Source organism: Chelonoidis abingdonii, chromosome 19, assembly GCF_003597395.2.
Source record: "Chelonoidis abingdonii isolate Lonesome George chromosome 19, CheloAbing_2.0, whole genome shotgun sequence".
In the NCBI taxonomy this organism is placed as follows: Eukaryota; Metazoa; Chordata; order Testudines; family Testudinidae; genus Chelonoidis; species Chelonoidis abingdonii.
This window is the reverse complement of record NC_133787.1, coordinates 39055621-39081671: the sequence shown is the minus strand read 5'-3', so window position 1 is coordinate 39081671 and position 26051 is coordinate 39055621. Positions and strand designations below refer to the sequence as shown.

Genomic DNA, 26051 nt, shown 5'->3' with positions numbered 1-26051 from the left:
CCCACTTTGGTGTAACTCTTGACCCCGACATTAACGCTAGGGAACCCTTAAAGCCTTCTTGCTTTGCACAATAGTGTGTTAGTGCCCTGCCCATTGGGGCCGTGTCAGGGCCCCCCTCACTTAGCCGACCTTGCCCCACAGACAGTCATACAGCAGCTCCTGGGAGGAAGGACGCCCTGGATGGAGCAGGAGCTGCGACGGGGAGCTCCCTGAGCTTTAAATCAGCTGTTGCCGACCCCTCTCTCTTTCCTGGGCTCTCGCTCTCCGTTCTCAGCAGTTCCAGCTTCTCAGCAGTTCCAGCTCCGCAGCTGAGTCTGTTGATTTGGGAAAGTGGGGGCAGGCCCTCTGGTAACCTGTGCTGCCCCCTCCCCAGCCCCCAGGACGTCCCGCAGCTCTTCAGTACAGGTGCACTCCTGCTCTCGCCCACGTGCAGAGCTGTGTGCAGCACAAAGCGGGGCTGGGCCCAGCTGCTCACCATGTGCAATTCATTAAAAATCTCCCTTTTCTATTTGCCTTTTAATTCTGCCCTGAGCCTGCTCTGTCGCCCTGCTCTGGAGGGATTCTCAGCGCCCTGGCATGTCTGTCAACCCAGATAGGTACAGCCAATGTGCCGGGGCTGTATCAGAGGAATCGGAAGCGGGGGAGTCCCCCTCCTTGCATCTTTATTATCTCCCCCGTCCCGGCCCCAAGGTTCTATCCCGATGGCTCTGAACTAGCCGCAGGAATCTGGCCAGAGCAGCCTCCACTGCTCTTGGAGCCTGTGTATTCCACTCCCATGAAACAGCAAAGGGTTCAAACGTTTCCGAGTGCTCTGCGGCAATTAGGCGCCGGCCCCACACATAGCTGCATCAGGCAGGGTGGGCTCGCCACCCCCGTCCTGTCTGGGGGGAAAGTGAGTATAAAATCAGAGCTTCTGCCTGAGGCACTCAAAGCTCTTTAGAGACATAGGCTGAGATTGTCAAAGCAGTCCAGGGGGTTTAGGCACCCAGGTTCCATTGACATGAATGAAAGCTACATGGCCAGTCACCTGGACTGGTTTGAAAATCTCAAGCATGAAGGACCTGATCCTGTTGCCCTTTGTTCCATGGCTGCAGGAGTGGGCTCTGTTACTCCGAGCCCCACAATGCCCCCAGGAGATAGGTGCTATTCTCCCTGCTATGGGGAGGGGGAAACCGAGGCACAGGGAGGCAAAAAAGGGCCTGACATGCAGAAGTACTGGGCTCTTGCAAGTCGGACTGGTGCCAGTGGGAACTGTGGGTGCACAGCACCTCTGAAAATCAGGCTTTGAGTTATGGGCTCCGACACTGCTTCCTCTGGCCCTGGGCAGGTCACGTAACTGCTCTGTGCCTCAGTTTCCCCACTGGTGAAAGAGCGGTAATAATAAGCTGTCCCTCCTCGGGTTGCTGTGTGGTTGAGTTTGGTGGGCTATGGAAAGTGCTGTAGATGGTGAGGGATTTATTACCGCAGGGCAAGGAGTTGGCTCTGTGAGTCTGTGTTGTGTTTTCCCCTGATTTGCATTCCGTGCCTGGGCCCGGCACAGCAGCCCCTCAGACAGCTGCGGCCAGTGCGGTCCAGGGGAGGAGAGGGGATCAGGGACATTGCTGCTAACCTGCCTCTCGGGGTGGAGCTCCAAGTGGACCTAGTCTCTCCACTGCCTGCAGTGCGGTTGGTCAGGCAGTCGTACCCACTTGCCTAAGCCCTGAGCAACTTGGGCACAGGGGGTAGCACAGCTCTGCCAACTGGGGGATCCATGTTTTGGGCACTGGGCAGGACCTGCAGTTTCTGATGCTTCTTCCTCTGCCGTCCAAAGCTAGAAGAGACCAAGCGCCGCAGCATGGAGGGTAACGGGCTGCTTCTTGCCCTGCTCTGGGAGATGCTGCCCTCTCCTCCAAGCTACATGCCCATCAGAGAGGGCTAGTGCTCCCTGCTGGGAAGGCTCAGCTCCAGATCCTTGGGCAGAGACCAATGTGATGGTGCCCTGGAGAAACTTGGCTTCCGTGGCACCTCTGTGCCCAGTGCTCCTAGACATCAGATCCTGGGGCGCTCTGAAAATCCGGCTCCTTTCTGCAGTTCCCAAGTGAGGCTCAGCGGTTCTCTGGCCAGAGGAGCCATTTGACAACACTCCCTGTGCTGTCTGATCTCCTGGCACCCTGCTCCCAGCTGTTTCCACCTAGGACGCCAGCTGCTTCTCATTACGCTAACTGCAACCAGCCAGCCCCAGTGTGTTTCCCAGACTCCGATTTTTAAAAAATTATTTATTTAACTGAGGAGAGGGGGAACTAGTGGGGTGGGAGGGAGGGGCATGCTGCCCTCAAATCTACAGCAGCACATTTTCTCAGCTCACACGCTAACATGTTCAACAGATGGCGATTTGGCTGAGGATCAGCTGCCTAAATAGAAAGCCGGGGTTGGCAGCAAAAGCACTTGGATAAAAATGTGTTTCTGCTGCTTAATCATTTGTGCTTTGGATGCTCTTCTCAGGGCGGAAGCTCCCTGAGAAACTCAGTGGGTGGGGTAGTTTATTTACAAACCCTTCCTCCCCTGCAAACGCATACACTGGAGAGACGAGCGACTCCTGGTGTCCGGGCTGGCTGTGGCCCCCCCCAGGGACAGGTGGGGCTCTCCTGGTCTGCCCTGTGCAGGGCTCGAGCCTGGGTGGCGGCGTGGCTGGGAGCACCCCCAAAGCTGCTAATGGAAAGTAAACGTGGCACCATGAGTGGCCGCGGTATTGGAGGAGCGGACGCAGCCTGTATAAAGCACATGTGGTGATATGCAGGAGAAGCCCTGGGCTTTTGTAATCTGTGTTTGTCTTACCCCGGGGGCTGTCTGGTCCCCATCACTGTGGCATCTGTGGGCCAGATCCAACACCCATTGAAATCCAACAGGGGCCTTTCCATCCCCTTGGCTGGGGTTGGGTCTGGCCCCAAGTGCTTCAGAATCCTTCTCCAGGTCGGGGGATGGGGGAAGCCCATTCCCTAGCCAAGCTGTATATGGGCCTGATTCTGTCACCCCTCATTCGAATTAGCAGCACATTACTCCGTAACAGTGCAATCAGTGGAGCTACTTCCTGAGTAAGGCGCTCCTCAGGGTGAGTAAGGCTAGCAGACCTGGCCCCAAAATGATTAACAGAGTTGCTCAAACCGCAGCATCCCATCATGGGATGGGAGCAAATGGCAGCGATGCCTGCTGGTGACGGAAACTCTTGGGACTTCCAAAGCCCAATCAGCTTCCAGCTCTGATGGCTAAGGAGGGGATGAAGGCACAGAGGGAGAACTTAGCCGGGTGCCTTGGTTGAACCCATACAGCTGGGATTCCGACCATGTGCTAGCAAATGTCTGTTGCTGTTACCAGGGGAGGTTTTCCCAAACATAGGAATTCCCATTTTAGATCAGTCCAATTATCCAGCTACTCCAGCATTCGATACCTGGCAGTGGCCATGTGCTTCCGAGGAAAGTGCCACAAACCCTGCAGCTAGTAGTTATGGGGTAACGCCCACGTCTCCTGGCTAGAAGTGGAGGAGAATCCTCATGTCGTATTCTAGCACAGCCAAGACTCAGGCCGTGCCAGCCGGTACTGGGGGTTCGAGGGAGGGAACCTCATTATGCTGGTTCGGGGGAAGGGTATTCTACACCCCCGTGATCCCCAGCAATGCCTGGGGATTGGGAAGCGCTGCTGCGCGAGGGCCAGAGACCTGGGCACTGACCCACACGGGCGGTTTGGCCAAGGGCGGTGAATTCTTGGCCGTGTGTTCAGACAAGGCAGATGGTATCCTTGCGTTGGGGGCTGCTCTGGCAGAGCCAGCAGCGGTTGAGGAAGCTCCAGCATTTCACACTTCCTCCTTCCCTGTCAGGCCAGCATCCTCTGCAGTTTATCTTGGCCCTGCCAGGTATGCGAGGGACGCAGAGTAAGGAGCCCCCAGCAGGCTAAGTCTCATGCCGCACCCCTGCAGGGCAATGGAGCCCAGCCTGGGACAGCTTGTCTGTGCAAAAGCAGGGGGTGGGCGGGGGGCTGGGGTTTTGCTCTTTGGGCTGGCGGGGGCTTTACTCTGTCTCTGCCCCATTTGCAGGCCAATCTGCCCTTGCTGCAGCGCGAGCTGCTCCACTGCGCCCGCATGGCCAAGCAGACCCCAGCACAGTACCTGGCCCAGCACGAACAGCTGCTGCTTGATGCCAACGCCTCGTCCCCCATCGACTCCTCTGAGCTGCTCCTGGAGGTCACCGAGACTGGCAAGAGGCGGACACCAGACAGGTAGGACCCCGCCCCAGCTCCCAGGGCTAGTGTCAGGTGGTGAGCACGGGGCCCGCAGCGAGCGGGAGCGACCTAGCAAGGAGGGAAGGAAAAAGCCATTCCCAGAGCCCCACCGTGTTAGGGGTGGGGCTTGGGCCAGGGCAGCCTCCTGAGTACTCTGCCAGCGTGTCCCCTGCCCCAGCTCAAGCACCCAGGGAGACAGGTGGTGAGACCCTGCTCCAGACAGCATGGCAGGCACATTGGGCCACTCCCAGCCAGACTCCAGGCACTGTGGGATGTGGAGCTGCGCCCACTCCTGATCGCTGTGAGTAGGGAATGTCACATGGCCTGGAGCATTTCCCCTGTCGTGTGCAGCCCTCGGGGCACCTGAGATCAGGGGATACATCAGGACTAAGCCCCCTGTACCAGAGGAGAGGTTCACTCCAGTAGGGGGCAGCTGAGGTTCCCACCATCCAGTTCGTTGGGGCTTCCCGGAAAGGTGGGCAGTTTGCACCTCCACCCAGGCACCGGGAGAGCTCTCTGGGCAGAAATAGCCCCTCCAGCCGTCCTGGCCACACACCTGTTTGTGACCAGTGCCACCCACTTGGCAGGCTTAGCTGGCCCCTACAGTGTGTCTGCACTGCATTGTTAACCTGGCTTTATGGAGCCTGGGCCTGGGGGGTCTCTGGGTTTCTAAGCCAGGGCTTGAGCGTCCACATTGTATGGTAAACTGGGGCTTACAGATGCTGCTCCCAGGTCTCGCAGCCGTGCTAGCACATCTACAGTGCGCTGTGCAGCCCTTCTGTCTTGGGCTGTGTCCACACTGCACTGCGATGGGGCTTGGCCCCAAGTCACAATGAGACTCGGGCTAGGACCCTCCCCCCAGCACCGTCTGAGGACCCGGGTCCTGTGTGCTTGTGACCCGAGTCAGACTGATTGGTGTGTGGACAGAAGAAGGACTGGGGCTCAGACATGAGTCAGAGCCTGGGTTAATGTGCTGTGTAGACATTCAGCCCTCCACTTCCCTGGCCATGTGCCCTGTCCCCCAGCAGACTGCACCTGCAGGGGGCCAGTGCATGAGCAGGCAGGAGCCAGAGACGAATCTGGCCCACAGCTGTCTAGTTCAGTCTGTGAGTTCAGCACTTCCCCCGCTTGGAAGACTCACTCGCTGCACCCAGGATGCAATGATGCGGGCTCCATGTTGGACTTAATACGTTGGCAGCTAGTTGCATTTCTAACATTTCTTATCCTCAGGTTCTGTAGGTCAGGACCATCCTCCCTCATTTGACAGAGGGGGAAACTGAGGCACAGAAGGGCAGTGACTTGCCCAAGGCCCCCGAGGGAATCATTGTCAGAGTTGGGCTCCGTGGCCAGAGCACTAGGCTGGGGCTCAAAGCACTTTACAAAGGAGATGAGGGTCAGGAAGCCCTTTCCTAGTGTTGTAACCAGGTCACCCTTTTTCTCCTCCACGGAGCAGGACCAAAGAGAACGGCTTGGACCGAGACCCTCTGCACCCCGAACACCTCAGCAAACGGCCGTGCACCATGAGCCCCGCTCAGCGGTACAGCCCCAGCAACGGGCTGAGCCACCAGCCCAACGGGCTGCCCCACCCCACCCCGCCACCGCCACCGCACTACCGCCTGGAGGACATGGCCATGGCACACCACTACCGGGACACCTACCGGCACCCCGACCCCAGGGAGCTCCGGGAGCGCCACCGGCAAGTGGGTGAGTGGCAGGTGGCGTGGGCTGGAGGGCCCCACTGCTGTGGGGAGCATTCAGGGGACTGATGTCCCGGAGAGCATCCCTTCCCCTTCACTGCTGCAGGGGCCACACTGTTCCGTGCAGGGGGTGCTCTGCAGGCTGGGGGAAGGGGCACCATAGACTGCATGGCCAAGGGGAGGTGCCTGGGAATTCACTGGGGGGAGGCTGCCATTGACTGGCCACCACAAAGCACTGGGCCAAGGCAGGGAGCCTCTGTGGTTCTGGGTGGCTTGAGAGCGTAACGAAGGGATGAGCAGGGTGAGCCGGGGGAGGCTGGCAGTTGGGGGCAGGGTGTAGACAGAGGGCCCAACCCAGCGGAGTTACACCGGGTGATGGATTCAGCCCCAGCTCTGCAGAGAGAAGCGAGATGTCCCTACTGCGCTGCACAGCCCTTCTGACTCGAGTCTCTGGCTTGCCCTGCAGCCACACTGCACAGTGCCCGGGCTTCGACCCCAGCCATGGGGGACTCGGGCTCTGACCCACCCCCTAGCAGGGTCCTATGACCCAGATCCTGGGTGCTTGTGACCCGAGCAGACTGAGTGTGTGTGGACAGAAGTGGAGCTTGGTCAGAGTCCGGGTTAGTGCGCAGTGTAGACACAGCCTGAGTTACACAAATCACTCCGCATTTCCGTCCCTGACTCCCTGGGAAAATCCATCTGACATTCTGGGGCTGCCGGGGGTCTTAGACAGGCTGAGTTCTTGGTGGTCCTGCACAGGTCTCCCTCCCCACCACTGAGAAGATAGTCATTGGAAACGTGACTGGGGAGGCGGATGGGCACCTGTTACTGCAGGGTCTCCTGCAGGGGAGGGCCGGGTAAAGAGTGATTGACAAGAGGGTGCTGCCCCGCCAGCAGCAGTGCAGATGTGTAGGTGCTAACCCATGGCTGCTAGGAGGGTGACCCTGTTCCTGGCACATGGGCAGCTCTCCCAAAGCCCAATTCCCCGGTTAGCAAAGGGCAGGCGAAGCGTCTCCCTCTAAGTTAGCCCCAAGGACTGTTCACCTCTCCGGGCTGCTCAGGCAGTGCCCTGTGTTCCAGAGCTGGCCCAAGTGGGGGCTGTATGGAGGGTATAGAGACTGCACTGATATTCGAACATGTCTCTCTCTCTCTCTCTTTCCCTGATGGCCTCTCCTGACGTGGGGCCTGACTTCACTGCTGTCCCGTGTCAAGCTCCCGAAGCCCTGTCTCTGAGTGGGTGCAGCCCAAGCAGAGCAGTGTGCTCCAGCCCCGGGCCCCGCGTGGCAGCTCCCGGCACGCTGCGTGGGCCAGGCACACCCCCTGCCTGCCAGCATTGCTCTCAGGCCACGGGAAGGAAGCGCATTGGGCCGGGGACCATCTCTTTGCTCTGTACAGTGTCCAGCACAAGGGGCCCTGACCCTGGAGCACGGCCCCAACGTGCTGTCCTAACAGATAACAAATAGTTGTGACTGGGGTGCCCAGAGCTCTGGGCCAGGGCGACTGGCTCTCGCTGACCCGCGTGTTCTCTTCCAGCCGTGCACGGTTCCCGCCAGGAGGAAGTGATCGACCACAGACTAACAGACAGGGAGTGGGCTGAGGAGTGGAAACACCTCAACAACGTACGTAGCAACTGCGCTTGCCGCTGTCTGTTACCTGGGCAGCCCTGCCTGGCGCTGGGGCAGCCCTGGCACTTGTGCTCACTGTGGGGCGGGGTGGGGAGGGCATGGATTAACGGCTCTAGAGAACAGGAGCTCTGGCCCCTCCATGGAGGGGCTCCTAGGTTAACTCGTCCAGACTTCTCTGGTTCCTGTCCCATGCTGCTCACCATCTTCTCTGATGTTCGATGTAGGGCCTGCTCCTGTAGCCCTGGCTCCGGGGAAATCCCCCCTGAAACGGATGGCGTTTCCTGAGCCAGGAACCCTGCAGAAACTGAACCCCATCTCCCAGCTGGCGGACCCCACCCCTCCTTGGAGCCCTGGGGTCCCTGTTTGTTGGAATTTGAGTCAGGACCCCGTTTTGTGTGCCCTAGCTTACGGTTCCCCATTCTGAGCCCTGTCCAGCTGCCCTGGCCTATGGGAAACTCCTGGGAACCAGTCAATGCAAAGGTGGCACCTTCTCAGGGCTTGGCAAGCCACAGGAAGTGTGCTGAGTGTAACTTCATTGATGCGTGCCTTGTGTAGACACACTTCCCCTCAGTGCAAATCGAGACAGACACAAACCTGCAGTAGACACATTCCCCCGCTGCAAATCGGGACAGACACAAACCTGCAGTAGACACACTCTCCCCGTGCAAATCGGGACAGACACAAACCTGTGGTAGACACGCTCCCCTCGTGCAAATCGGGCCAGACGCAAACCTGTGGTAGGCACACTCCCCCCATTCAAATCGGGACAGACACAAGCCTGCAGTAGACACACTCCCCCGCTGCAAATCGGGACAGACACAAGCCTGCGGTAGGCATGCTCCCCTGGTGCAAACTGGGGTTTGCACAGATGCATCACATAATGGGGTGAGAAGCACCAGTGCAAGCCCACCTTACCCTGAGACAGCACATGCATTCCAGGGGTTTGCACTGGTGCAGCTACCCTCCAGCATGTACCCCGTGCCCAGGCCTTACCTGTGCTCTCCCTCCTGCTCTCTGGCAGCTGCTGAACTGCATCATGGACATGGTGGAGAAGACGCGGCGCTCCCTCACCGTGCTGCGCCGCTGCCAGGAGGCCGATCGCGAGGAGCTCAACCACTGGATCCGCCGCTACAGCGATGCTGAAGACATGAAGAAAGGCACCAACCCCCCGCCCCGCCCCCAGAACAGCTCCTCCAACTCTGAGGCCCCCACATTAGGTACTGACGGGCCCAGCGAGCAGCTTTCCCCGCACGGCGCAGGCGTAGCAGAGTGACTCAGGGCTGGGACGGCGCCTTCCTAGGCTGCCTCCTGGGTGCCAAGCCCAGGTCTGTTTGAGGAGCTTGCAAAGAGCTGGATGCTTTAGCAGAGCAACCCCACAAACACACCTGGGGACCCCCTGCCAAGCCTCTCTTCTGCAGCAGCTGAGGGCTTGGGCCGAACAGCACTCGGGAGCAAGGTGACCTCAGCATAAAGTGCCTGGGGTGTGGCTGCTGGGTCCCATCCCGCATTCAGTCTCTGGGCTGTCTCTTTCCTTTCCTGGGTGCAGGACTTTACCATCAGTCCCTCCCCGCATTGCCTGCAGCTGCGCTGCTCCCATCTCGCTGCCGGGTCCCTCTGCCTTTCGGCTCTCTCCTCCTCGTGAGATGCCCCCTCTCTCCCCTTTGGGGTCACCCGTGAATTTGATCAGATCCCAGCAGCAGCCCTGGCACTCTCCTGATGCGTACTGTCAGCATCCACCCCAGGTGGGGACTTCGCTGCCCTGAGCAAGTGGAAACAGCCCCCAGTGCCTGAGACAGAGACCAGCCTCCGGGCAGCGGCTCTGTCGGAAGGGCCGAGCGGCTCTGTGTTCTGGAGGAGACAGTGACCAAGATGGAAGGTGCATGAGCTCATCTGCCGAGGTAACAGAAGGGAACGAAATGTCCCAGAGTGATGTGGAGACCTGAAATCTCAGCCCTACTGCCAGGCCTTGTTCCCCAGCCCCTAGCGACTGAGAGGAAAGGATTCTCCGCCCCCACCCCAGCTATCCCCTCAGCAGGACCTCATGCCTGCTGTCTTGTGGCCTTGGTGCTGCGCCCTGTCACTAGCGGGTGCCGATGGCAGAGAGCTTCACTCCAGCTCTTGGTGGTTCCCATCCCCTGAGACGCTCCATTCCCGTTCCCTCTGCAAAGCATCACTGCAGGAGGCTAGAGTCCCTCCCACAGCTCCCCGCGGTCCCTGGGCTGCCAGGTGCATTGTATTGCAAATAAAAACCAAAAGAAGGTGGGTGGCTTCCAGCAAGAGCCTGGCAGGGGATGCCCTAGCCTTGACAGCAGTGGAGGGAGAGCCCAGGTTCTCAGGTAGGTCCCCAGCGAAGATTAGCATCTACTCAAGACAGGTGTATTCCCTGAGCCACGTGGGGGCTGCTGGGTGGTTCTCGCTGGGGTGAAGGGGGTGGGCAAAGCCCTCCCCGCCTGTACCTGCACTGTGCCTGGGTCTAGCTGGGACGTTCGAGGGCTCACTTTGACACGCACTGACGTTCACCTCTGCTCTGCCCACTAAAACCCTCGCGGCAAAACCAAATACAGAGCAAATCGAGTACCCCCGTCTGTGAAACAGCCAGTGGCGCCCTGGGCCTGATTCTCCCCTGCCCTGCGCTCGTGTCGTCATTTACACCGATGCCAACTCAGGCACCATTTTGAGTGGGTTGCACTTGACACGCCCTTTGCCCAAGTATCCCGGCGCCAGGTGCCAGGCAGAGGAGAACCCAGCCCAGGGTGTTAGCAGCTCTTACAACAGCTCTGCATGTATCTTGCAGGCAAGAGCAGGAAGGGATCATTTCCACTGTGGCGCTGTCAGTCTCAGCACTGACCGCACTGTAGCACAGCTCTCCTGGGCTGTTGGGTAGGTTGAACATGCTTCATTTCTTCCAACCTGTTCCTCTCCCCCTTTGTTTTCAGACGCTCACCGGGAGTTTGTCCCCAGGCCCCTCTCTGGTTACATGCCCGAGGAAATCTGGAGGAAAGCTGGTGAGTGTGCCACCGTGGGATCCCATCTGGAGCCCAGCGCGGCACTGGCCGGCGTGAGGCGGTACATGAGTCCGGGGCCCGAACCGTGCCTGGCCGAGCCTGAGGAGTCTCCTGTCACTGGGCCAGATCCCTGGGTCTATTGGCTGGGCCTCGGTGGAATTCCCCTGCTGTGTTTTGGGGGCTGAGATTGGGGGAAGGAGCCCTGGGGACTGACAAGCGTTACACAGAAATGTCATCCCTACGCCTCCTTCCTTGTCCCCCAGACCAGCGGCTGGGGTGCTAAGTGACCCTGGGACCTGAGCCAAAGCTCATTGAAGTCAATGGGAGTCTTTCCACTGGCTCCCGAGGGCCTTGCCTTGGATGAGTCTCATAGGGACTTTCACACCCAGACCGAATTCGGGAGCTTACGGACGGGATTGCACCACTGTAGGCCAGTTTTCTAGCTCCGTCTCTCTGGGGCACCTTGACATGCAGAGCACTCCATGGGGCTGGAGGGCAGGGAAGAGGGGGAAGAAGCTCCCATCGTTTCTGATGGTGCTGGACCCCAGAGACCGCTCCTCCCCCTCGTTCCCTGCAGTTTGGTTTGTGCCTTTGGATGGCCAGTCGCCGGGAGAGCAGGAGGGGATCTGAACTCCATGGAGGGATTCTCTGCCAAGACCTACCGTGGACACATGGGATTTCCTGCCGTCCCTCTGCTGGAGCCGGCCAACCAAGCTGCTCTCCTTGGGCAGCCCAGGCTTTCAGAAAAGCTCATGCTTGGTTGTTGGGTGCAATGGGCCGTGGCTCAGTGGGCCGGCGGTTCCATCACCCCTGGCTCAGCCTGGCGCCGGCGCTGGGCGAGTCTGTAAAAAACAGGCGATAGGAAACATGGTCAAGGCATTCTCCTCTTCTTCTCACAGTGTTTTAAGATGCCCCTGCCCTCCCAGAAGCTTCATTTTGAAACCCTCACTGCACATGCTTTTCCTCCTCCTCAACGTGCGCTGTGGTTGACAGATGGTTATGTGGACAAGACCCTCTGCAGTTAGAAGGGGTGCACGAGAGTAGAAACCAACCCCTAGCTGCCAGGGATCAGGAGGAAACTTCCCCCTATGGGCTGCTTCTGCCACAGCTGTCCACTCTGGGGGGTCTTGCACCACCCAGCCTAAAGACAGGATACTGGGCTGGCTGGGCCATAGGTCTGAGCCAGTCTGGCAATTCCCCCATTGTTCCACCTGAGAGCTAGGCACATGTTTGCACGAGCATTTACGCATTCACACAGTGTGTGTACATGGGTATGTTCCAGTGTCTGTGCATGTGTGTGCATGTCCATGTGGTATGCACGCGTGCAAAGGGCTGGTCTGTGCTGCCAGCTTTGTTACGGAAAGTCAGGCCTTCCAACCTTGACAGCAAAACCCCAGGTAGCAGCTGCCCAGACTTGCCATCTAGTCTCCTGCTGCGTGGCTCGCCCCTGCTGGCCGTCAGCTCGGTGGCTGCGCTACATGATCTGTGCTCTTCCTTTCAGAAGAAGCTGTGAACGAGGTGAAGCGCCAGGCCATGTCCGAGCTCCAGAAGGCGGTGTCGGACGCGGAGCGCAAAGCCCACGAGCTGATCACTACCGAGCGAGCCAAGATGGAGAGGGCCCTGGCAGAGGCCAAACGCCAGGCTTCCGAGGACGCGCTGACGGTGATCAATCAGCAGGAGGACTCGAGTGAGGTAGAGGCGAGCTCGCCCCGCTGCGCAGTGCTCGCTAGGGTAGTAGAGTTTAACCCTTGGCGTGCTGACACCGCGTGGGCCCCCAGCATGCGAGGTGGGGCTGGACGCTTGCTGTGAGGGGGCTGCCCCATTACAATCCCTGAGTTCAAGCATTTACAGCTCAGGAGCCTGGTTTTTAAACCAGATCAGCAGGCAATTCACCCTGCGCAGTGGGGGCATCCCAGCTCCCACGCCACACTCGGCCCATCCTTCCCACAGGGACTGAGGTCTTAGAAAGATCCAATACAGTAAAATCGAACGAGCATGACCAGCCCGGGAACTGCCTGAAAGTGGCCAGGGCAATTGTACTCGTCGGGGGCCTGAACCTAAGACCTAAGACAGAGGTCTCTTGTGTTCAGTGCTCGGGATCCTTTGGACAGTTCCATCTCCCAGGGGGTGTCTAGCGGGGCTGGGTCTCTCTTCCAGGCTGCACTGCCCCAACGCTGATGTCTCTGCTTTCACCCTCTCGTACAGAGCTGCTGGAACTGCGGGCGCAAGGCCAGCGAGACCTGCAGCGGATGCAACACGGCCCGCTACTGCGGCTCCTTCTGCCAGCACAAGGATTGGGAGAAGCACCACCACGTCTGTGGACAGACTCTGCAGGGCCTCCAGGCCTCCACCGGCGCAGCCCCTTCCTCCGGGGTGGGCTTAGGAGTGGGCTCAGCTCAACCGGATGTGGTGGCTGTCAGCGCCTCCATCACCAGCGTGGCCACCATGGCTGCCAGCCCCAGCGAAACTGGCTCGGCTGCTGCTTCGCGCTCCGGCACGCCGGCCACCCCAGCTCCTCTGGAAACGGCGTCACGCTAACCGACTGACCGGCCAGCCAACAGAGGGGAAAGAAACAGAGAAACCTACAGAACGTCACTGCTGCTACTGCTTCTCTCCAAAAGAAAAACTAACTGCATTCAATGCAACTTCCTCAGCTACCTGACTCTTCTGTGACCTCCAAATGACCTCTCAATCTCTCATATGTAATCCTCACGGATCCTCAAACTGGGCTTTAAGTGGAGTTAAGGCAAATACCAATCTTCTCTGTTCTCACTTCGGTTTTCTATGATTTGGGGAGTTATCGTCATCGTCGGTTTGTTTGTTTTCTTCTTTTCGGACGAGGAATTTGTCCGCAAACTCTACGCACCTTGACTCGGGGAAAGGAAACCCACCGGTCTCTGTCTCACTGGAGAAGTGCGTGTGTGTGTGAAATCTCCCTCTCGGTGCGGCCGGGGGGACGGCATGATGAAGGATTTCGATTTTAGAAGGCAAGAAACTTCTTCTCTTTTTCTTTTTTTTTTTTTTGTAAAAAAAGAATAAAATAAAATAAAAAATAAAAACGTCAAACTCTTTGGCTTTAAGTAAAAAAAAAAATCCAAAAAACAAACAAAAGAAAGTAAAACCAAGTAAAGGAAGCTTACCTGTAAACTACCTTGCTAGCTAGCCAAGAACATACCAGACTCACCTCTGCTCCAAAGGAAATCCAAAAACAAACAAACAAAAAAATCCAAACTTTTTTTCCACTGCCAAAGTTTTTTTGGTTCTCTTGTTGGTTATTTTTACTTTTTTGGTTGATGGTTTTGGTTTGGTTTTTGTGAAACAAGGAGCAGCACTTATCTCTTTCAACCAAACCATGACGACTGGCCAAAGGCAAGCCGACGCTCTTGGACTCTTTGCATTCTTTGGTGGGGTGGGGTGGGTTCTTGCGCTGGACTCTCAGCATCCACACGTATCTTGAAGGAGGAAGGACGCGCATCTGTGGATTTAAAGAATTTTATTAAAATAAAGCAAAAACAAACAAAAAAGATACACGACTTTTGTGCGTGCGTGTGTGTGTGTGTGTGTGTGAGAGAGATGGGGAGCCAGCATTGTGTGCTCCCTCCCTCTGTGGATTATAAACGTGTTTCATTTGCTTAGGAGAGCGTGCTAATGAACAAGAACCTCCAGATCCCGGTCCTGTTCCAGAGAGAGCATCGTTTCAAACACAACTGTGACAATCTGTCGTTGATTCTCCACTGCTCGTCAGAGTGTGAGCAGAAAGCAATTGCACCAGTACCTTCTGCTTCTTGTACTCCTCCACTACCTCTCTCTGCTCTCCAGAACCCCACCTCTAGCTCCAGTATCTCGTGACTGCCGTCCTTACTCCTTCAACCTTTCACAGGAAAAAAAGACACCTTTTGTTTTTCCCCTTCTGAAGACTCTTTCGATTGCCTGTAGATAGACCCCCTTGCTTTTGTGTCTGCTTGTTCTCCAGATGTTTTCTCCAGTCCTGTGATGAACATTGTCATTGGGTTATTTTATTTCGCTTTCTCTTTTTCTTTTCCCACCCCGCGTCCCCTCTTATGATTTTGCAACAGTTTCTAGGAGGAAAGAAAGGAAACAAACAAACACTTGTTCTTAGAGAAGGAAAAAAAAGACAATGTAGATTTTTTTGCATTTCTTGCATCGTGTATAACGCATAGAGGACGGGAGTGCAATATGGAAAGTGACATGGCTGCAGAAAGGGAGAAAGCTGGAGACTGCCCAGCCACGGTCAGGGCAAATATTGTACGTTAATGTGAATGTATATAGTATTTGAAGAGGTCCAAAAAAATAATAATAATGATAATAATAAAAGAAGAGACATTTGCCAAATAAAAAGAACTGAAGGTAAAACCACTGACGTATGTAAAGTTTAGGAAATAGATTTTAAAAAAAAGCAAAATCCACGTGCTCAGTAGGAGCATTAGTTTTCTGGAGTTGCAAAATCCATCACGTGTGTTTTTAAAAAAGTAGAGATTTCAGATCAAAAGTTCCCAGACACTAGTCATCGCAAAGGGAGGTTTGGCTGAGGGCGATTGACTCAGAACCCTAAGGTGGCTGTGTTTGGATGTTTTCCTCTCCCCCGCAACCCACCCCCGAACCTCTCCCTTGTTTCTACCGGTTTCAGAAGCACTGTGTGGTTCTTTAGAACATCGATTCAGGTTTGGAACAACAAGGAGTCCTTTGTTTAGCACAATGGATCCATGCAGGGCTAGGCGGCATTGTTCGGTCTCACTGCGGTTGGGTCTGCTTTGCCCTTTCTTTTCTAGTTGTGAGTCCTGGGTCTGTTAGCTGCATCGCATCCAATGTGAGTCCTCACTGTTCAGTTGCACACCACTCAAGCTCCCTCCTGGTTGCTGTGAAGTTGTAAAGACCATGTTGTGTCTCTCCTCAGAAGTGTGGCATGTTCCCTGGAGAGGTTTGGGGTTGTGGCTGTTTCTCAATAGATGTGGCTATGGCGCCGTTTGGTCATGTCGTCCTGGCTCTGGGACGAGTTGTCCTGGAGAAGGACGTGGAGGGCTGTTTGACATGTACTTTCACTGCCTCTGAGGAATGGCTGTAGATGGTGCCATGTGGTTCTCTGCAGCTGGTGCCAGCTTGTCCTAGGATTCTAGGATTTCAAAGCAAGACAGACTCAGGCAGGAAGTGGGGATTGAGGGAAGTTGTTAGTGTGATACTGCAGTCCTTGCGCCCTGCTGTCCCCTTCCCCAGCTCATCTTTCTGCCACAATGGGGTATCAAATCTTAAGAACCAGGCATGGATCCCATTCTATTGAAGACAGCCAGAGTTTTGCTGTTGGCTTCGAGCAGGAAGAAGCCACAGTTCTTACATCCAAAGTTTGCAGGCTTTGAACACCTGGTAGTTCTGAACTCAGCAAGTCCGGCAGCATTTGAACCCGGCCAGGAGCCAACAAGAGCCAGAAGCACCCCCATTCTGTAGCCCTCCTCTTGCCCCGCCATGCCTACATGGTAATGTGTCCTCACATGACAATCTGGACACCTTACGCTGTTGGAAGCTTACATCCCTGGGGAACTGTGGAAGACTTTCCTTAACTTCCTCCAACCCCAGGGCAGCCTGGTCTTTCTAAAACAGGCCTGGATTCCTGGCTAGAAAGAATCTCCACATGAGCCCCTCACCCCCAAGAGACAGTTCCTCTAAAGTCCCAACTGCTGCTCTCCAGAGGAAGGTCACATCCTTGGTGAGGGATGAGGGGAGGGACACAGTAAGAGACAAAGCAGCCTCTATGAGTGCAGAACTTCCTCCCCTGGAACTGATTTGCTGTTTGACGCAGGCAGGTCCCAGCAGCAGTGCCACTGAACCGATCTCTCTGCATTACTGAAGGTCTCCCTAGGACCTGTATTGAGTCTTGAAGCCCAAGGTGAAGCTGTGCAGAGACTGGTCCCTCTGCGGAAGCTGTGTGCTGCAGAACAGCCAGGGCTGCCCTAACTAGCTGGGCAGGAGCTACTGCTGGGCTCAGTTTACCAACCATTTGACAGCAGCTTGCAGTGAACCCAGCCAAAGACCTTTCAATGGGCCAAACCTGAGAATTCGGAGCTTCTGTTTGTTTCTTTCTGCAGCCTCATTCCTCCAGCGTTAGGCTCTGACCCTGGGTTTCTGACATGCAGCATTCGCCCTAAGAACGATTGTTGCGTTTATTTATCAAGTGATATATGTATATTGTCTATTTTTCATGAAAAGAGGTAATATATAAGAGTTTTCAGATGTAATTAAACGCAGGGTTCGTCCTGCCATTCTTAGTATTTGTTATTTTTCTAAACCTCCTCTTGTGCTTGAATTTCGGCCGCTCTCTGTCCCACCCGTCTCACATCTGCTCAGCATCCGGACCCTGCCGCTCTACCTCCAACTTGCTTAAAAACCATAGATGACAATTGTATAGAAAGGAAATAACCCCGTTTAAAAAGAACTCCACAAGCTTGTCTTCAAACCAAAGGCTCTGGGAGGGGAGAGGTGATCGTGCGGGGAGCCTCTTGCAGAAGGCAAAACCAGAAAGCTTTAAAATAGAGTATTTCACTGGCCAAAAAAACAATAGGAGCATGCAGCTTCCCAGACAGTAACGCTCATGGGCAAGAAAAGCAGGCGGCCGCAATAGAGAAAACCACACACTGGCTCCTAGGAGTAGGGCTAGAGGATGCATGCGGCTCCAGGCTCTTTCGTTGTGAGATGGTCTTGCTAAACCTCCTCAGTCAAAGCCTTCTTATGTGTGGGCTTTGCAGGGTCACTTCACCCTCCTGTGTCCTGCTAATCCCTGATTCTCTCCTCTGCCCTCTGTTGCCTGGGAATGTTATTCCCAGTGGAACATACAACAGCTGGGAGAGTTAACAGCATCCTCAACCATGGCCGTGTCAGCAGGTTTTAAGTCACTGGGGCAAAGCAGCACGGTTAGATTGCATAGTGTGTGTGGTGTGTACACCTTGCAGTGGGCCAGATTTTGCGCTCAGTGACTTACCTGCAGGCACTTTGTCTCCCTGGGGTTTGCAGGGATGTCACTAAGAGCAGAATTTGGCCTGGCTCCACGGCATATCCACCTGCCTCATGGTTACGGTGTAGGCCCAGATTGTGTAGGAAAAGGAACTTATCCTAGGCCAGAAATCCAGGAATGCTGACTCTCCTGGGCACAGGAGCTGTCCCCGTGCATATTACTGGGGGGGGGGGGGGGGTAGGTAAAGGGGGCAATTGGGATATTTGTCTCTCCTGGGTGGTGGCTCTTTGGGCATCTTTTTGTGAAGTCACTGGAGATAATCAGAAAAGGAAAGGCCAATGTTTCGCCCCTCCTGGAGTCCGTGCCAGGAGATATTTAAGCTGAGTGACCCTCCCCACATGGCAGCTCTCCCTGGGCAGCAGCAGGAGTGTGGGAGGGAGGGCACCTGCTGCCTTCCTTCCAGCAGCCCCGGGGCAGTGAGGAGAAAAACGGGATGAGCCCAACCCCAGGCAGGGGCAGCGGACGGTTTTGTGGCTAAAGTGGTGAGATCAGAAGAACCCCAGGTAGCTCAACACAAAGGCATCTGGGATCTGGGACAGCCCAAAGGGCACCATCTCGGGTGGTACCTTGTGTTCTCCAATCCCACTGACGTCACTGGGCACGTGGCTCTCTGCAGGATTGGCTCGTCGTTTGCAATAAATATGTGTCTCGGCCCAGCATGGTACCGCGTTCATTCAGGTCACCTTCCTGTTCCCATGGGGCGGAGGAAAGTGGGCGTGTTTTGCAGGTCATTCCTGAGGATACCTGGTTCTTTCTCGGTGCTGGAGCCCCAGCCCTGCGCTGCACATAGGATCAGAGAGTTTAGAGCATGCGCCCAAGGGGTGGAGCCGTTTATTGACACAGGGACAGCAAGATGGGGGTTTTGTTTGGCTTTAAGCATGACTCACCATGGACCTATTTCCACAGGGGGCTCTTTAACTTGGGCCCATCCCCCAAGTTTCCAAATTGAAATCCAAGCAGAAACCAAAGCAACTCCCATCTGCCCTGCTCCAGCCGGGCAGAGCCACACCCCAGGGACCTCATGCCAGTGCGGCTCTAGCACGCGAGTGCCGGACACAGCCATTGGATTGCCTGGCCAGAGTTTATTGGTGATCCTAGACATTAGAGTTGGAAGAACTCCCTTAGGATCTGTTTAGATCATTCCGGGGTCCGGGCAAGACTGTTCCACATGGTACATTTACTAAGGCTTTGCTTAGTCCTGTGAAGGGGTTTTGTTCCTTGGTCTGCCACGTCTCACTGCCAGGTTTTCCGGAGAGTCTGTATTCTCCCTTTCTTAATAGCATCCCATTGCTGCTAGTTCCACTCTCTTCTTGCAGCCAGTGTGATCACGCTCCTGGTGCTTTACCCCCTATCAAATACATGTGGAGTAGGACTCGAATCGTATTCCTCCTTTCCTCATTGCTTAGTTCTTCTCAGCTCCCCTCCACCCCCACCAATTCGTCTTGCTCTTCTCTGACGTTCCAGCAGCAAGGTCCTGCCCAGGCACAATCTTCCTAGTGGGAGTCAGGCTGCACTAGCAGCTGCATCTCCGGGACAGGGAAGCGTGGGACAGGCACGGCTGAGTGAACAGCGAAGCACCCAGGATGCATCTCCCCGGGGAGGCAGATGTTGGGAGCACTTCTCAGGGTGCACCTGTGATGTGCGCCAATGGTACTTGAATGCCAATTGGTTGCATCTTATGGCTTAGATACCCCCAGCCCACGCTTACGCTATTTGGAGGCAGTTAGAGCAGAGGGGAGTCAGTCTCCCTGAGACTGCTGGCAACATCCTTCCGGTCACACGCTTACCAGCAAACACAGGCAGAAATTACCTGGGTGCGATCTATTCTGTAGGAGCAAAACAGAGCCAGTGCTGCTGGTGCAACTGATTCGCTCCTGGCCATTGCCCCATGTGAAATCACCATACATTCCCTGTACACGTACACACACACACATTGTGCTCTGGTCTCTTCCCCTTACTATCCTCTTTATAGGCATCCCCACTCAATTTTGTCGCCTTTGTGCTGGGGCTGGGGCAGTTGCCTGAGGTGGGTGGGGATTTCAGCCGGGCTCAGTTTAATTCATGTGTGTGCTAGTTACAGCAATGAATGGGAGGAGAAGGAGTTTCCTGGGCTGCGATTCCCGCCCCTGGTAGGAGGGACCCTGCTTCCCATCTCTGCCCTGGTGGTTTTATGTAAGGCAGATCTGGGGGAGCCGGAGGGTGTTTTTGTTTCTTGTAACAAGCCCGTCTCTTGGCTTGTCAGTTGCTTTGGAGAACAGCAGCAGGACACCTCTGCTTAGGGTGTCAAAAAAACAGAGGTAAACACAGCCCAGGGAAAATAAATAGAGTAAACCCAGGTTCTCAGACTTTCTGCTAAGCCTCATCAGAGTGGCAGATTCTGGGATCCCATCCAGATCTGGCGGCTGAGCCTCTGAAAGGTGGCTCTGCAGCAGCAATCCAGGAGAATTTGCTCTGATTCCTCACCAAAAACAAACCAACCACCAGGTGCTCCCAGAATTTCTCCCTTCCTCACACATTTCCTTGTCCCTAGCTTGGGGGTGACCCAGCCAGCCAACCGCCTGCAATTCAGGAGAGCCCAAACTGCTCAGCCCACCGGAGTGGAACTTCGCTAAGCCCCAGGGATGGATGTGACCCACCCCAGTTCTGCTCCCGCTCCCCCATCTCTGAAGCGACTCTGCCGAAAGTCTCAAAAGCCACTGACATGCCCTGTCAGAACCCAGTAACCTGCTCCTGCCAGGCCCATGGGAGTGCCAGTGTCAGGGGGCTGGGAGGCGAGTGACTTGTCAAACTGTGCAATACTTGAATGAAAGGGGGTGGAGGAGGCCTGGCTTGTATAGACTGGTGGGCATGTGTGGAAAACGAGTTTAAGGAGGGGAGAAAACAGAAATCACATCCCCACCCCACCCCACTCCCTGCTGTTTGTGGGTTTCCGTGGCCATTCCAGAGAAATGATGACATGATAGGAGGTTTTTTGGCATGCTGCCCCTCCCCCGCAGTTCCCTGCTTTCTCTAACTGTACTGTATGTTTGACCTGTGAAAGATGTAAACATTATGATTCAGGTTATGTCTGTTCTTAACTCTGTATCTGTGTAATAAAGACAATTTAATATCACCCAGGGGTACCTGCTGCTGTGATCTGTGTTCTGTTCAGCCCCGGCCCTCCTCCCCCGCTGATGTGCCTAACCAGGAGGCCGGGAGCGGGGAGCTGGCGAATGGCTTTGGTTCTATCCATGTACCCAGCATGAAGGCCACAGTTTTCAAGTGACCAGTGATTCTGGGGCCCAACGTGAGATCCTTTTCAGAGGCCTGGTTTTCAAGCAGCGATGACCTCCCACCCACCCACAAGCCCCCTTCAGATGTTTCAAGATGGGTCCCCAAAATCACTCATTGCTTTTGAAAACCTTGATTAAGAACAACTAGGCCACTTCCCTTGTTCACAGCAGTGAGGGTTGTACCGTCAACAGTGGGCCTCGGGTCAGAGGGCCAACGTTCCCTGGAGGGGAATAAGGACTCTCCGGAAAACCTGGCAGTGAGCCGTGGCTGAGGGGACGCCAGCAGCACAGGGGACATGGGGAAGCAATTCAGCTGCACGGGCAGAGCAGTGCACAGGGTTTAATAAAGTTCCACCCTTTTAACTTAACCTGCACTCAGCTTTGCCCTTTGCAAATGAAACTAGGCTGGGGCAAGGCCTGCGGCACCGGAGCTGGGCTGAGGACGAGCTGTTGTTAGTGTCCGGGGTTGGGTCAGGCAGGGCTCTGGTTGCAGGGCTGTGCATTGGCGTTTGGCTCCAGACCCTCCAGCTCTGACCTCACCCAAGTTTTCCAGTGTTTGAAACAGTGGCCATCTCACAAGACTTTGGCCAAGCCCAAGCCAGAAATAGAGGAGGCCCCTTCCAGGCCCAGTAACCAAACTGCAGGGGCAGCTCCTGGCCTTGATGTGTGAATCCCCCCAATGAAATCCCAAGGGGTCTGGATTTGAGCCACCCCTAGCTAACAACAGGCATATTTCAATGCAGCCCCTACCCCCCCAGCCATGCATTCCCATGCTTTGCATGTACGGGACAAACTCCCATGGAAGCCCCGTTCTCAAACTGTGCCCCCTGGGGACTTGCTGGTGGGTCCCCAGAGAGCCTGACTGTCAGATGTTGCTGGCACCGCCTCCAGAGCTCCTTGTTGCCAGCTGCTGCAGCAGATAAAAACATCTGGAAACAAGGGGCCGCTGCTTCAGGAGGAGGAGGAAAGGAAACAAGAGGCACCAGCTGGAGGGCTGAGCAACAGCAAAGGGGAGGAGCAGGACAGGGCTGGGGAAGGGGAATGGGAGCAGGAAGTGGGCCCATTTCAGGGGAGAGGGATTCACCCCCGGACAGGCCAGGCCAGGCCAGGTTGGTTCCGCTGAAGAAGGGCTGCTTTAATTTACAGCAGATTGTGAGAGGGTGTTAGGGATGTAGTGAACCAGCACACGCACGTGTGCACACACACACACATACCCAGTCCCAAGGCATCCAGGCCGATGCCCTCACACTACTCGCTGCGGAGCTGGGCTCTCTGGCTGGAGCAGGGCAGACACACACCTTGCACTGCCCTGCCCCCTGCCAGGGGGCTCGCCACTGCTGGGACCCACAGTTCTCATTACTTTGGCTTCAGGTGAATCAAGCCCTGTGTATAGCAGGCTGGTTCCTCCACCATGCAGGTGCAGCCACCTCTGGGGTGAATCGCAGCAGCCTAACTCAATGCATCTCAGTCCTGACCTGCACCCCCCCATCGCTCTCCTGCCCCCCTCTCCCCAGTGTTGACAGTTTTGGGGAGCTTCGCAATGCCACAGAAACTAAATGTCTGTGTATGAAAACTGCTGGGGGTTCACTTCATTTCAGGGCCTGCAATGTTCTGTGCACAGCCCAGTGCCGTGCACTGGTGTCAAACACGGGGGCGGATGCCCTGGTGGCCGGCTGGGAAATACTGGGCTGAAAGGCTTCTTACCAGAGCAGAATTGGCTAAGGGGGCTGAGAGAGCAGAGTCCAAGGCCCTGCTCCAGCCGTGCACTACAGCACCTGCTTAACTTTCACCAGGTGATTAATCCCATTTAGCCCAGTGGGACTCCTCAGATACTTGAAGTCGACACCTGCTTTCCTGGATTGGGGGCCCCAAACGATGGACATCCCAGCACATACACATACCTCTTGTTACGGAGTCTGGGGGTTCCAGCCCTACTCTCCTCTGCTTGGACCCCACAGTGACTTTTATCCAGCCAGTAAAACAGAAGGTTTATTGGACAACAGGAACACAGGTTACAGCAGAGCTTGCAGGCACAGTCAGGACTCCTCCATCCAGTCCTTCTGGGGGTTCAGGGTGCTTGGATCCCAGCTAGGATACCCTGAATTCCGCCCCACAGCCCCAAACCCAAACCGTCCTGCCTTTTCTCCCGCCGGCCGAATCCTTTGTCCCCTTCTCCTCCGCCCAGGTGCTCCCCCTCCCCCCTGCCGGGCTCGGGTTACAGGCTGAGCACCTGTCCCTCACCTACAGACATCCCCTGCTTTCCCGTTCCCCACACAGACAGTCCCTACTCCATCACACCTCTGCCCATGCTTGGCAACTCCAGTTGGCGGGGACCCTCCCTGCAGTCTAGGGGGCCATGCACAGCCTGGGGCAAGCCAGTCTGGTTCCTGGGGAGAGGTAACATGCTAGGATTTATTTAGTTCCCTCCACCACCTAAGCCTCCATTCCAAAAAATCCTGGGCCTCAGTGCACCCTTGAAGGGGGGAAGAGCAGTGATGTTACCTGCAAGCAGCTCAGAGGGGAATGGGAGCAGTAAGATGAGCACCCCAACAACACAGAGCTGGACAATAGTGTGATCAGCCAGCCAGCAAGCAACTAGGGGTCTAGAACCCCCAAACTGCTGTTTTAAAGCACAGAAGCGGCTACCCAAGGAGCTGTGTTGCCAAACCCTCTCCCTAGCAGAGGGAACCTGTGAACACTTGAGCTGGTCTGATCCCCCAGCAGGGAGCTCTGGTGCTCACACCAGCTGGGCTGTGACCCCTCTGCCCCTGGGTGGTCACCGCTGCCTGCGATTGGCTGCTGATGTATCAAATGGAGAGCTGGCGGGGGCTGCCCCAGGTGCAGCTTCCTCCTGGCCTCCAGGTGCCCTAGAGTGGGTTGATTTGTTTGCTCGTGAGAAGGGCAGAGCTCAAAATGTTTGGCTTCCAAGCAAGGTAAAGGGTGGAGTGGGGTCCCCCTGCTGTGGGAATGGGGTGTCCCCCAGAGCTGCGTGTTGCTTTCAGTTCCTCCAGTGCTGGTGGCATTGGACTGGTTTGCCCTGGGCATAGGTGGAATCATCCACTTGCCTAGTTGTAACGTCAGGGCTGTGCTCTGGCAATGCAAAGGGCTAGAGCTGCACCAGCCACATGTCAGTGACGGAGCCAAACCTGTGGCTTTAGGGGGCACTGGGCTGGGTGGGGGACAGTTTGCCCCAAATGGTGAATCTAAAGCCTTCCAAAAAGCCAAGGCTGCCCTGCCTTTGCTTGGGGGCACAGGGATGGCTGCTACTGGCCTTGCCTGGAAAATACCTGGCTCCTATCCTGTGCAGAGCCATCGTACGCACAAGTTGCTGCAGCATATCTAGTCCCATGCGTTCAGAACTCAGGAGCTGGGTGTCATGAGATCCTCATGAGATTTTAAAAAATAATCCATGCTGAGGTCTCTTTATTTGCCTTCTGGCTCTCCACAGCTCCTGCTGTCCAGCTTTTCTCAACAGCCGGAGGGGCTGGAGACTTACTTTAAAAAAATGTAAGCTGCAGTTTTCCTGTAATCCTCCCTCCCAACTCCAGGAGCTGGGGCTTTAGGCAAAACCCCAACAGTGGCAAGACTCCCAATGAAGTTACAAGATTATTAGTCGTACCTGAGAGCATGGGTCATAGACCAGGACCTCAGTGTGCCAGGGGCTGTACAAAGGGCTGACACTCTCAGTGTAAGAGAAGAGACGTAACGGGGCAGCCAGACAGACTGAAGAGGGAGCACAAGGAAACGGTGACCGTGCTAATCAGCATGAGAGGCTGTGCTCTTGACACACCATGGCCAAGTTTTGTGTCAGGCTTGTGGCAGAGTAGGTATTTGAAGGAGGATAATGAGGGGGCTTTGTGAATATGTCTGGTGGGGGAGTGTGGGTGAAAACATGGAAAGTGCTTCAGCATCTCAGCAGAACCCAGCGTCTCTAGCTGCTCAAATGTCACTTGAAACCTCTCTTTATTTCTGCTGTGGTTCCCATAAAGCCCCCTCTTTCTGGACCCCTCTGGGACCTGGTGGCAGGACCCACCACCGTCCCTGGCAACAGTGGATTCCTCCTGGGACGTGGCAGAGATGGCGGCTCGGCAGAAGGCCGTGGATGAAGACTCAGACCTAAGCCCGCTGGAGGGAGACAGTGCAGAGGAGCTGGGTGTGCTGGACCCGGTGAGTGCGTGTCTAGGGAGCTGAGGTGCAACCACTGGTGTTTGTCTTTTCGGGGACCTGCCCTGGGGAAGAGGGGAGATTCCCCCCCGTTTTACAGTGGTGATGGGGGGTGGAGTTCTGCTACATCTTTCCCTCGAGGCTCGGGAGCTGTGTGATTCATTGGTTTGCTGAATGTGATTTGAGGGCACTAATTTCATCCCCTTGATGCTTTGCAAAAGCATGTGCTGGTGGATGGGACACTGAACAAGGAAGGACTTGGGACACCTGGGTTCTGGTCCTGGCTTTGTCACTGGCCTGCTTTGAGACCTTGGGTAGGTCATTCTTCACTGCTGCTGCAAAAAAGGGTGTGTTTAACTCAGGTTAGCTAATCACTGGGAAGACACAGCAACTCTCCTTGAACTCTGTGGAGCAGTTGGGGGTCGAACTTGCACAGCTAACCCCAGTTGACAAGAGGCTCTGCAAAGACCTGCCTTGAGACAGGCCCTGCACCGTAGAGCTGACACTGACCAGGCAAGAGAGATGCCGGGTGGGAGGAAACGGGACTTGGCCCTGGGGTCTCCTCTTGCAGAGCTGCCCCTCTCTGCACTGGGTTCTCACGTGCTTGGCATCTTGGGTTTGGTGCTCAGGAGCTGGAAGCCATCAAGGCCAAAGTCCGTGAGATGGAGGAGGAGGATGAGCGGCTCAAGGAGCTGCAGGCTGAGGCCAAGAACCACCTCATCCTGAGATCACCGGCAGGTACGGAGCTGCAGCTTCTCGGGGAGGGGTTGGCTCCCGAGGGGTGGTGTTAAGCTGAGGGCTGGCTGTTTCATTGGGGTGGGGGGGTTAACACCTGGTTTCGAAGCTCAGGCCACTCCCAAGAGGCAGGCTAGATGGGTGTGACGAACTGGGACTGTTCCTAATGTTTGCTCTGAATACTGTGTTGGTGCCTCAGTGTCCCCTAGGCAGTTCTTAAGTATCTTGGTGGTGGGATAAGGGTGTGTGATTGCTACAGAGGAAGGGGCCAGTGCCCCTAA

At 55.7% G+C, this 26051-nt stretch overlaps 2 protein-coding genes across 13 annotated transcripts in view; both read left to right on the top strand.

The window, feature by feature from the left end:
- CBFA2T3 (CBFA2/RUNX1 partner transcriptional co-repressor 3) overlaps positions 1-20711 on the top strand; it is a 205279-nt gene extending 184568 nt beyond the window's left edge. For 9 of the 12 annotated variants that reach the window (XM_075073887.1, XM_075073886.1, XM_032764228.2 and 6 more), the window contains 7 exons: positions 4067-4248; positions 5705-5955; positions 7482-7567; positions 8595-8790; positions 10510-10578; positions 12080-12270; positions 12784-20711. In XM_075073887.1, coding sequence (XP_074929988.1) covers positions 4067-4248; positions 5705-5955; positions 7482-7567; positions 8595-8790; positions 10510-10578; positions 12080-12270; positions 12784-13116 — 1308 coding nt within the window. In that variant the 3' untranslated portion in view covers positions 13117-20711. The remainder of the gene's footprint in view (positions 1-4066; positions 4249-5704; positions 5956-7481; positions 7568-8594; positions 8791-10509; positions 10579-12079; positions 12271-12783) is intronic. The other 3 variants (XM_032764229.2, XM_075073883.1, XM_075073885.1) reach the window with 1 other exon arrangement.
- A 2962-nt stretch (positions 20712-23673) lies between these two features.
- PABPN1L (PABPN1 like, cytoplasmic) overlaps positions 23674-26051 on the top strand; it is a 10164-nt gene continuing 7786 nt past the window's right edge. The window contains 3 exon segments of the mRNA XM_032764237.2: positions 23674-23804; positions 24861-25038; positions 25665-25773. Coding sequence (XP_032620128.2) covers positions 23674-23804; positions 24861-25038; positions 25665-25773 — 418 coding nt within the window.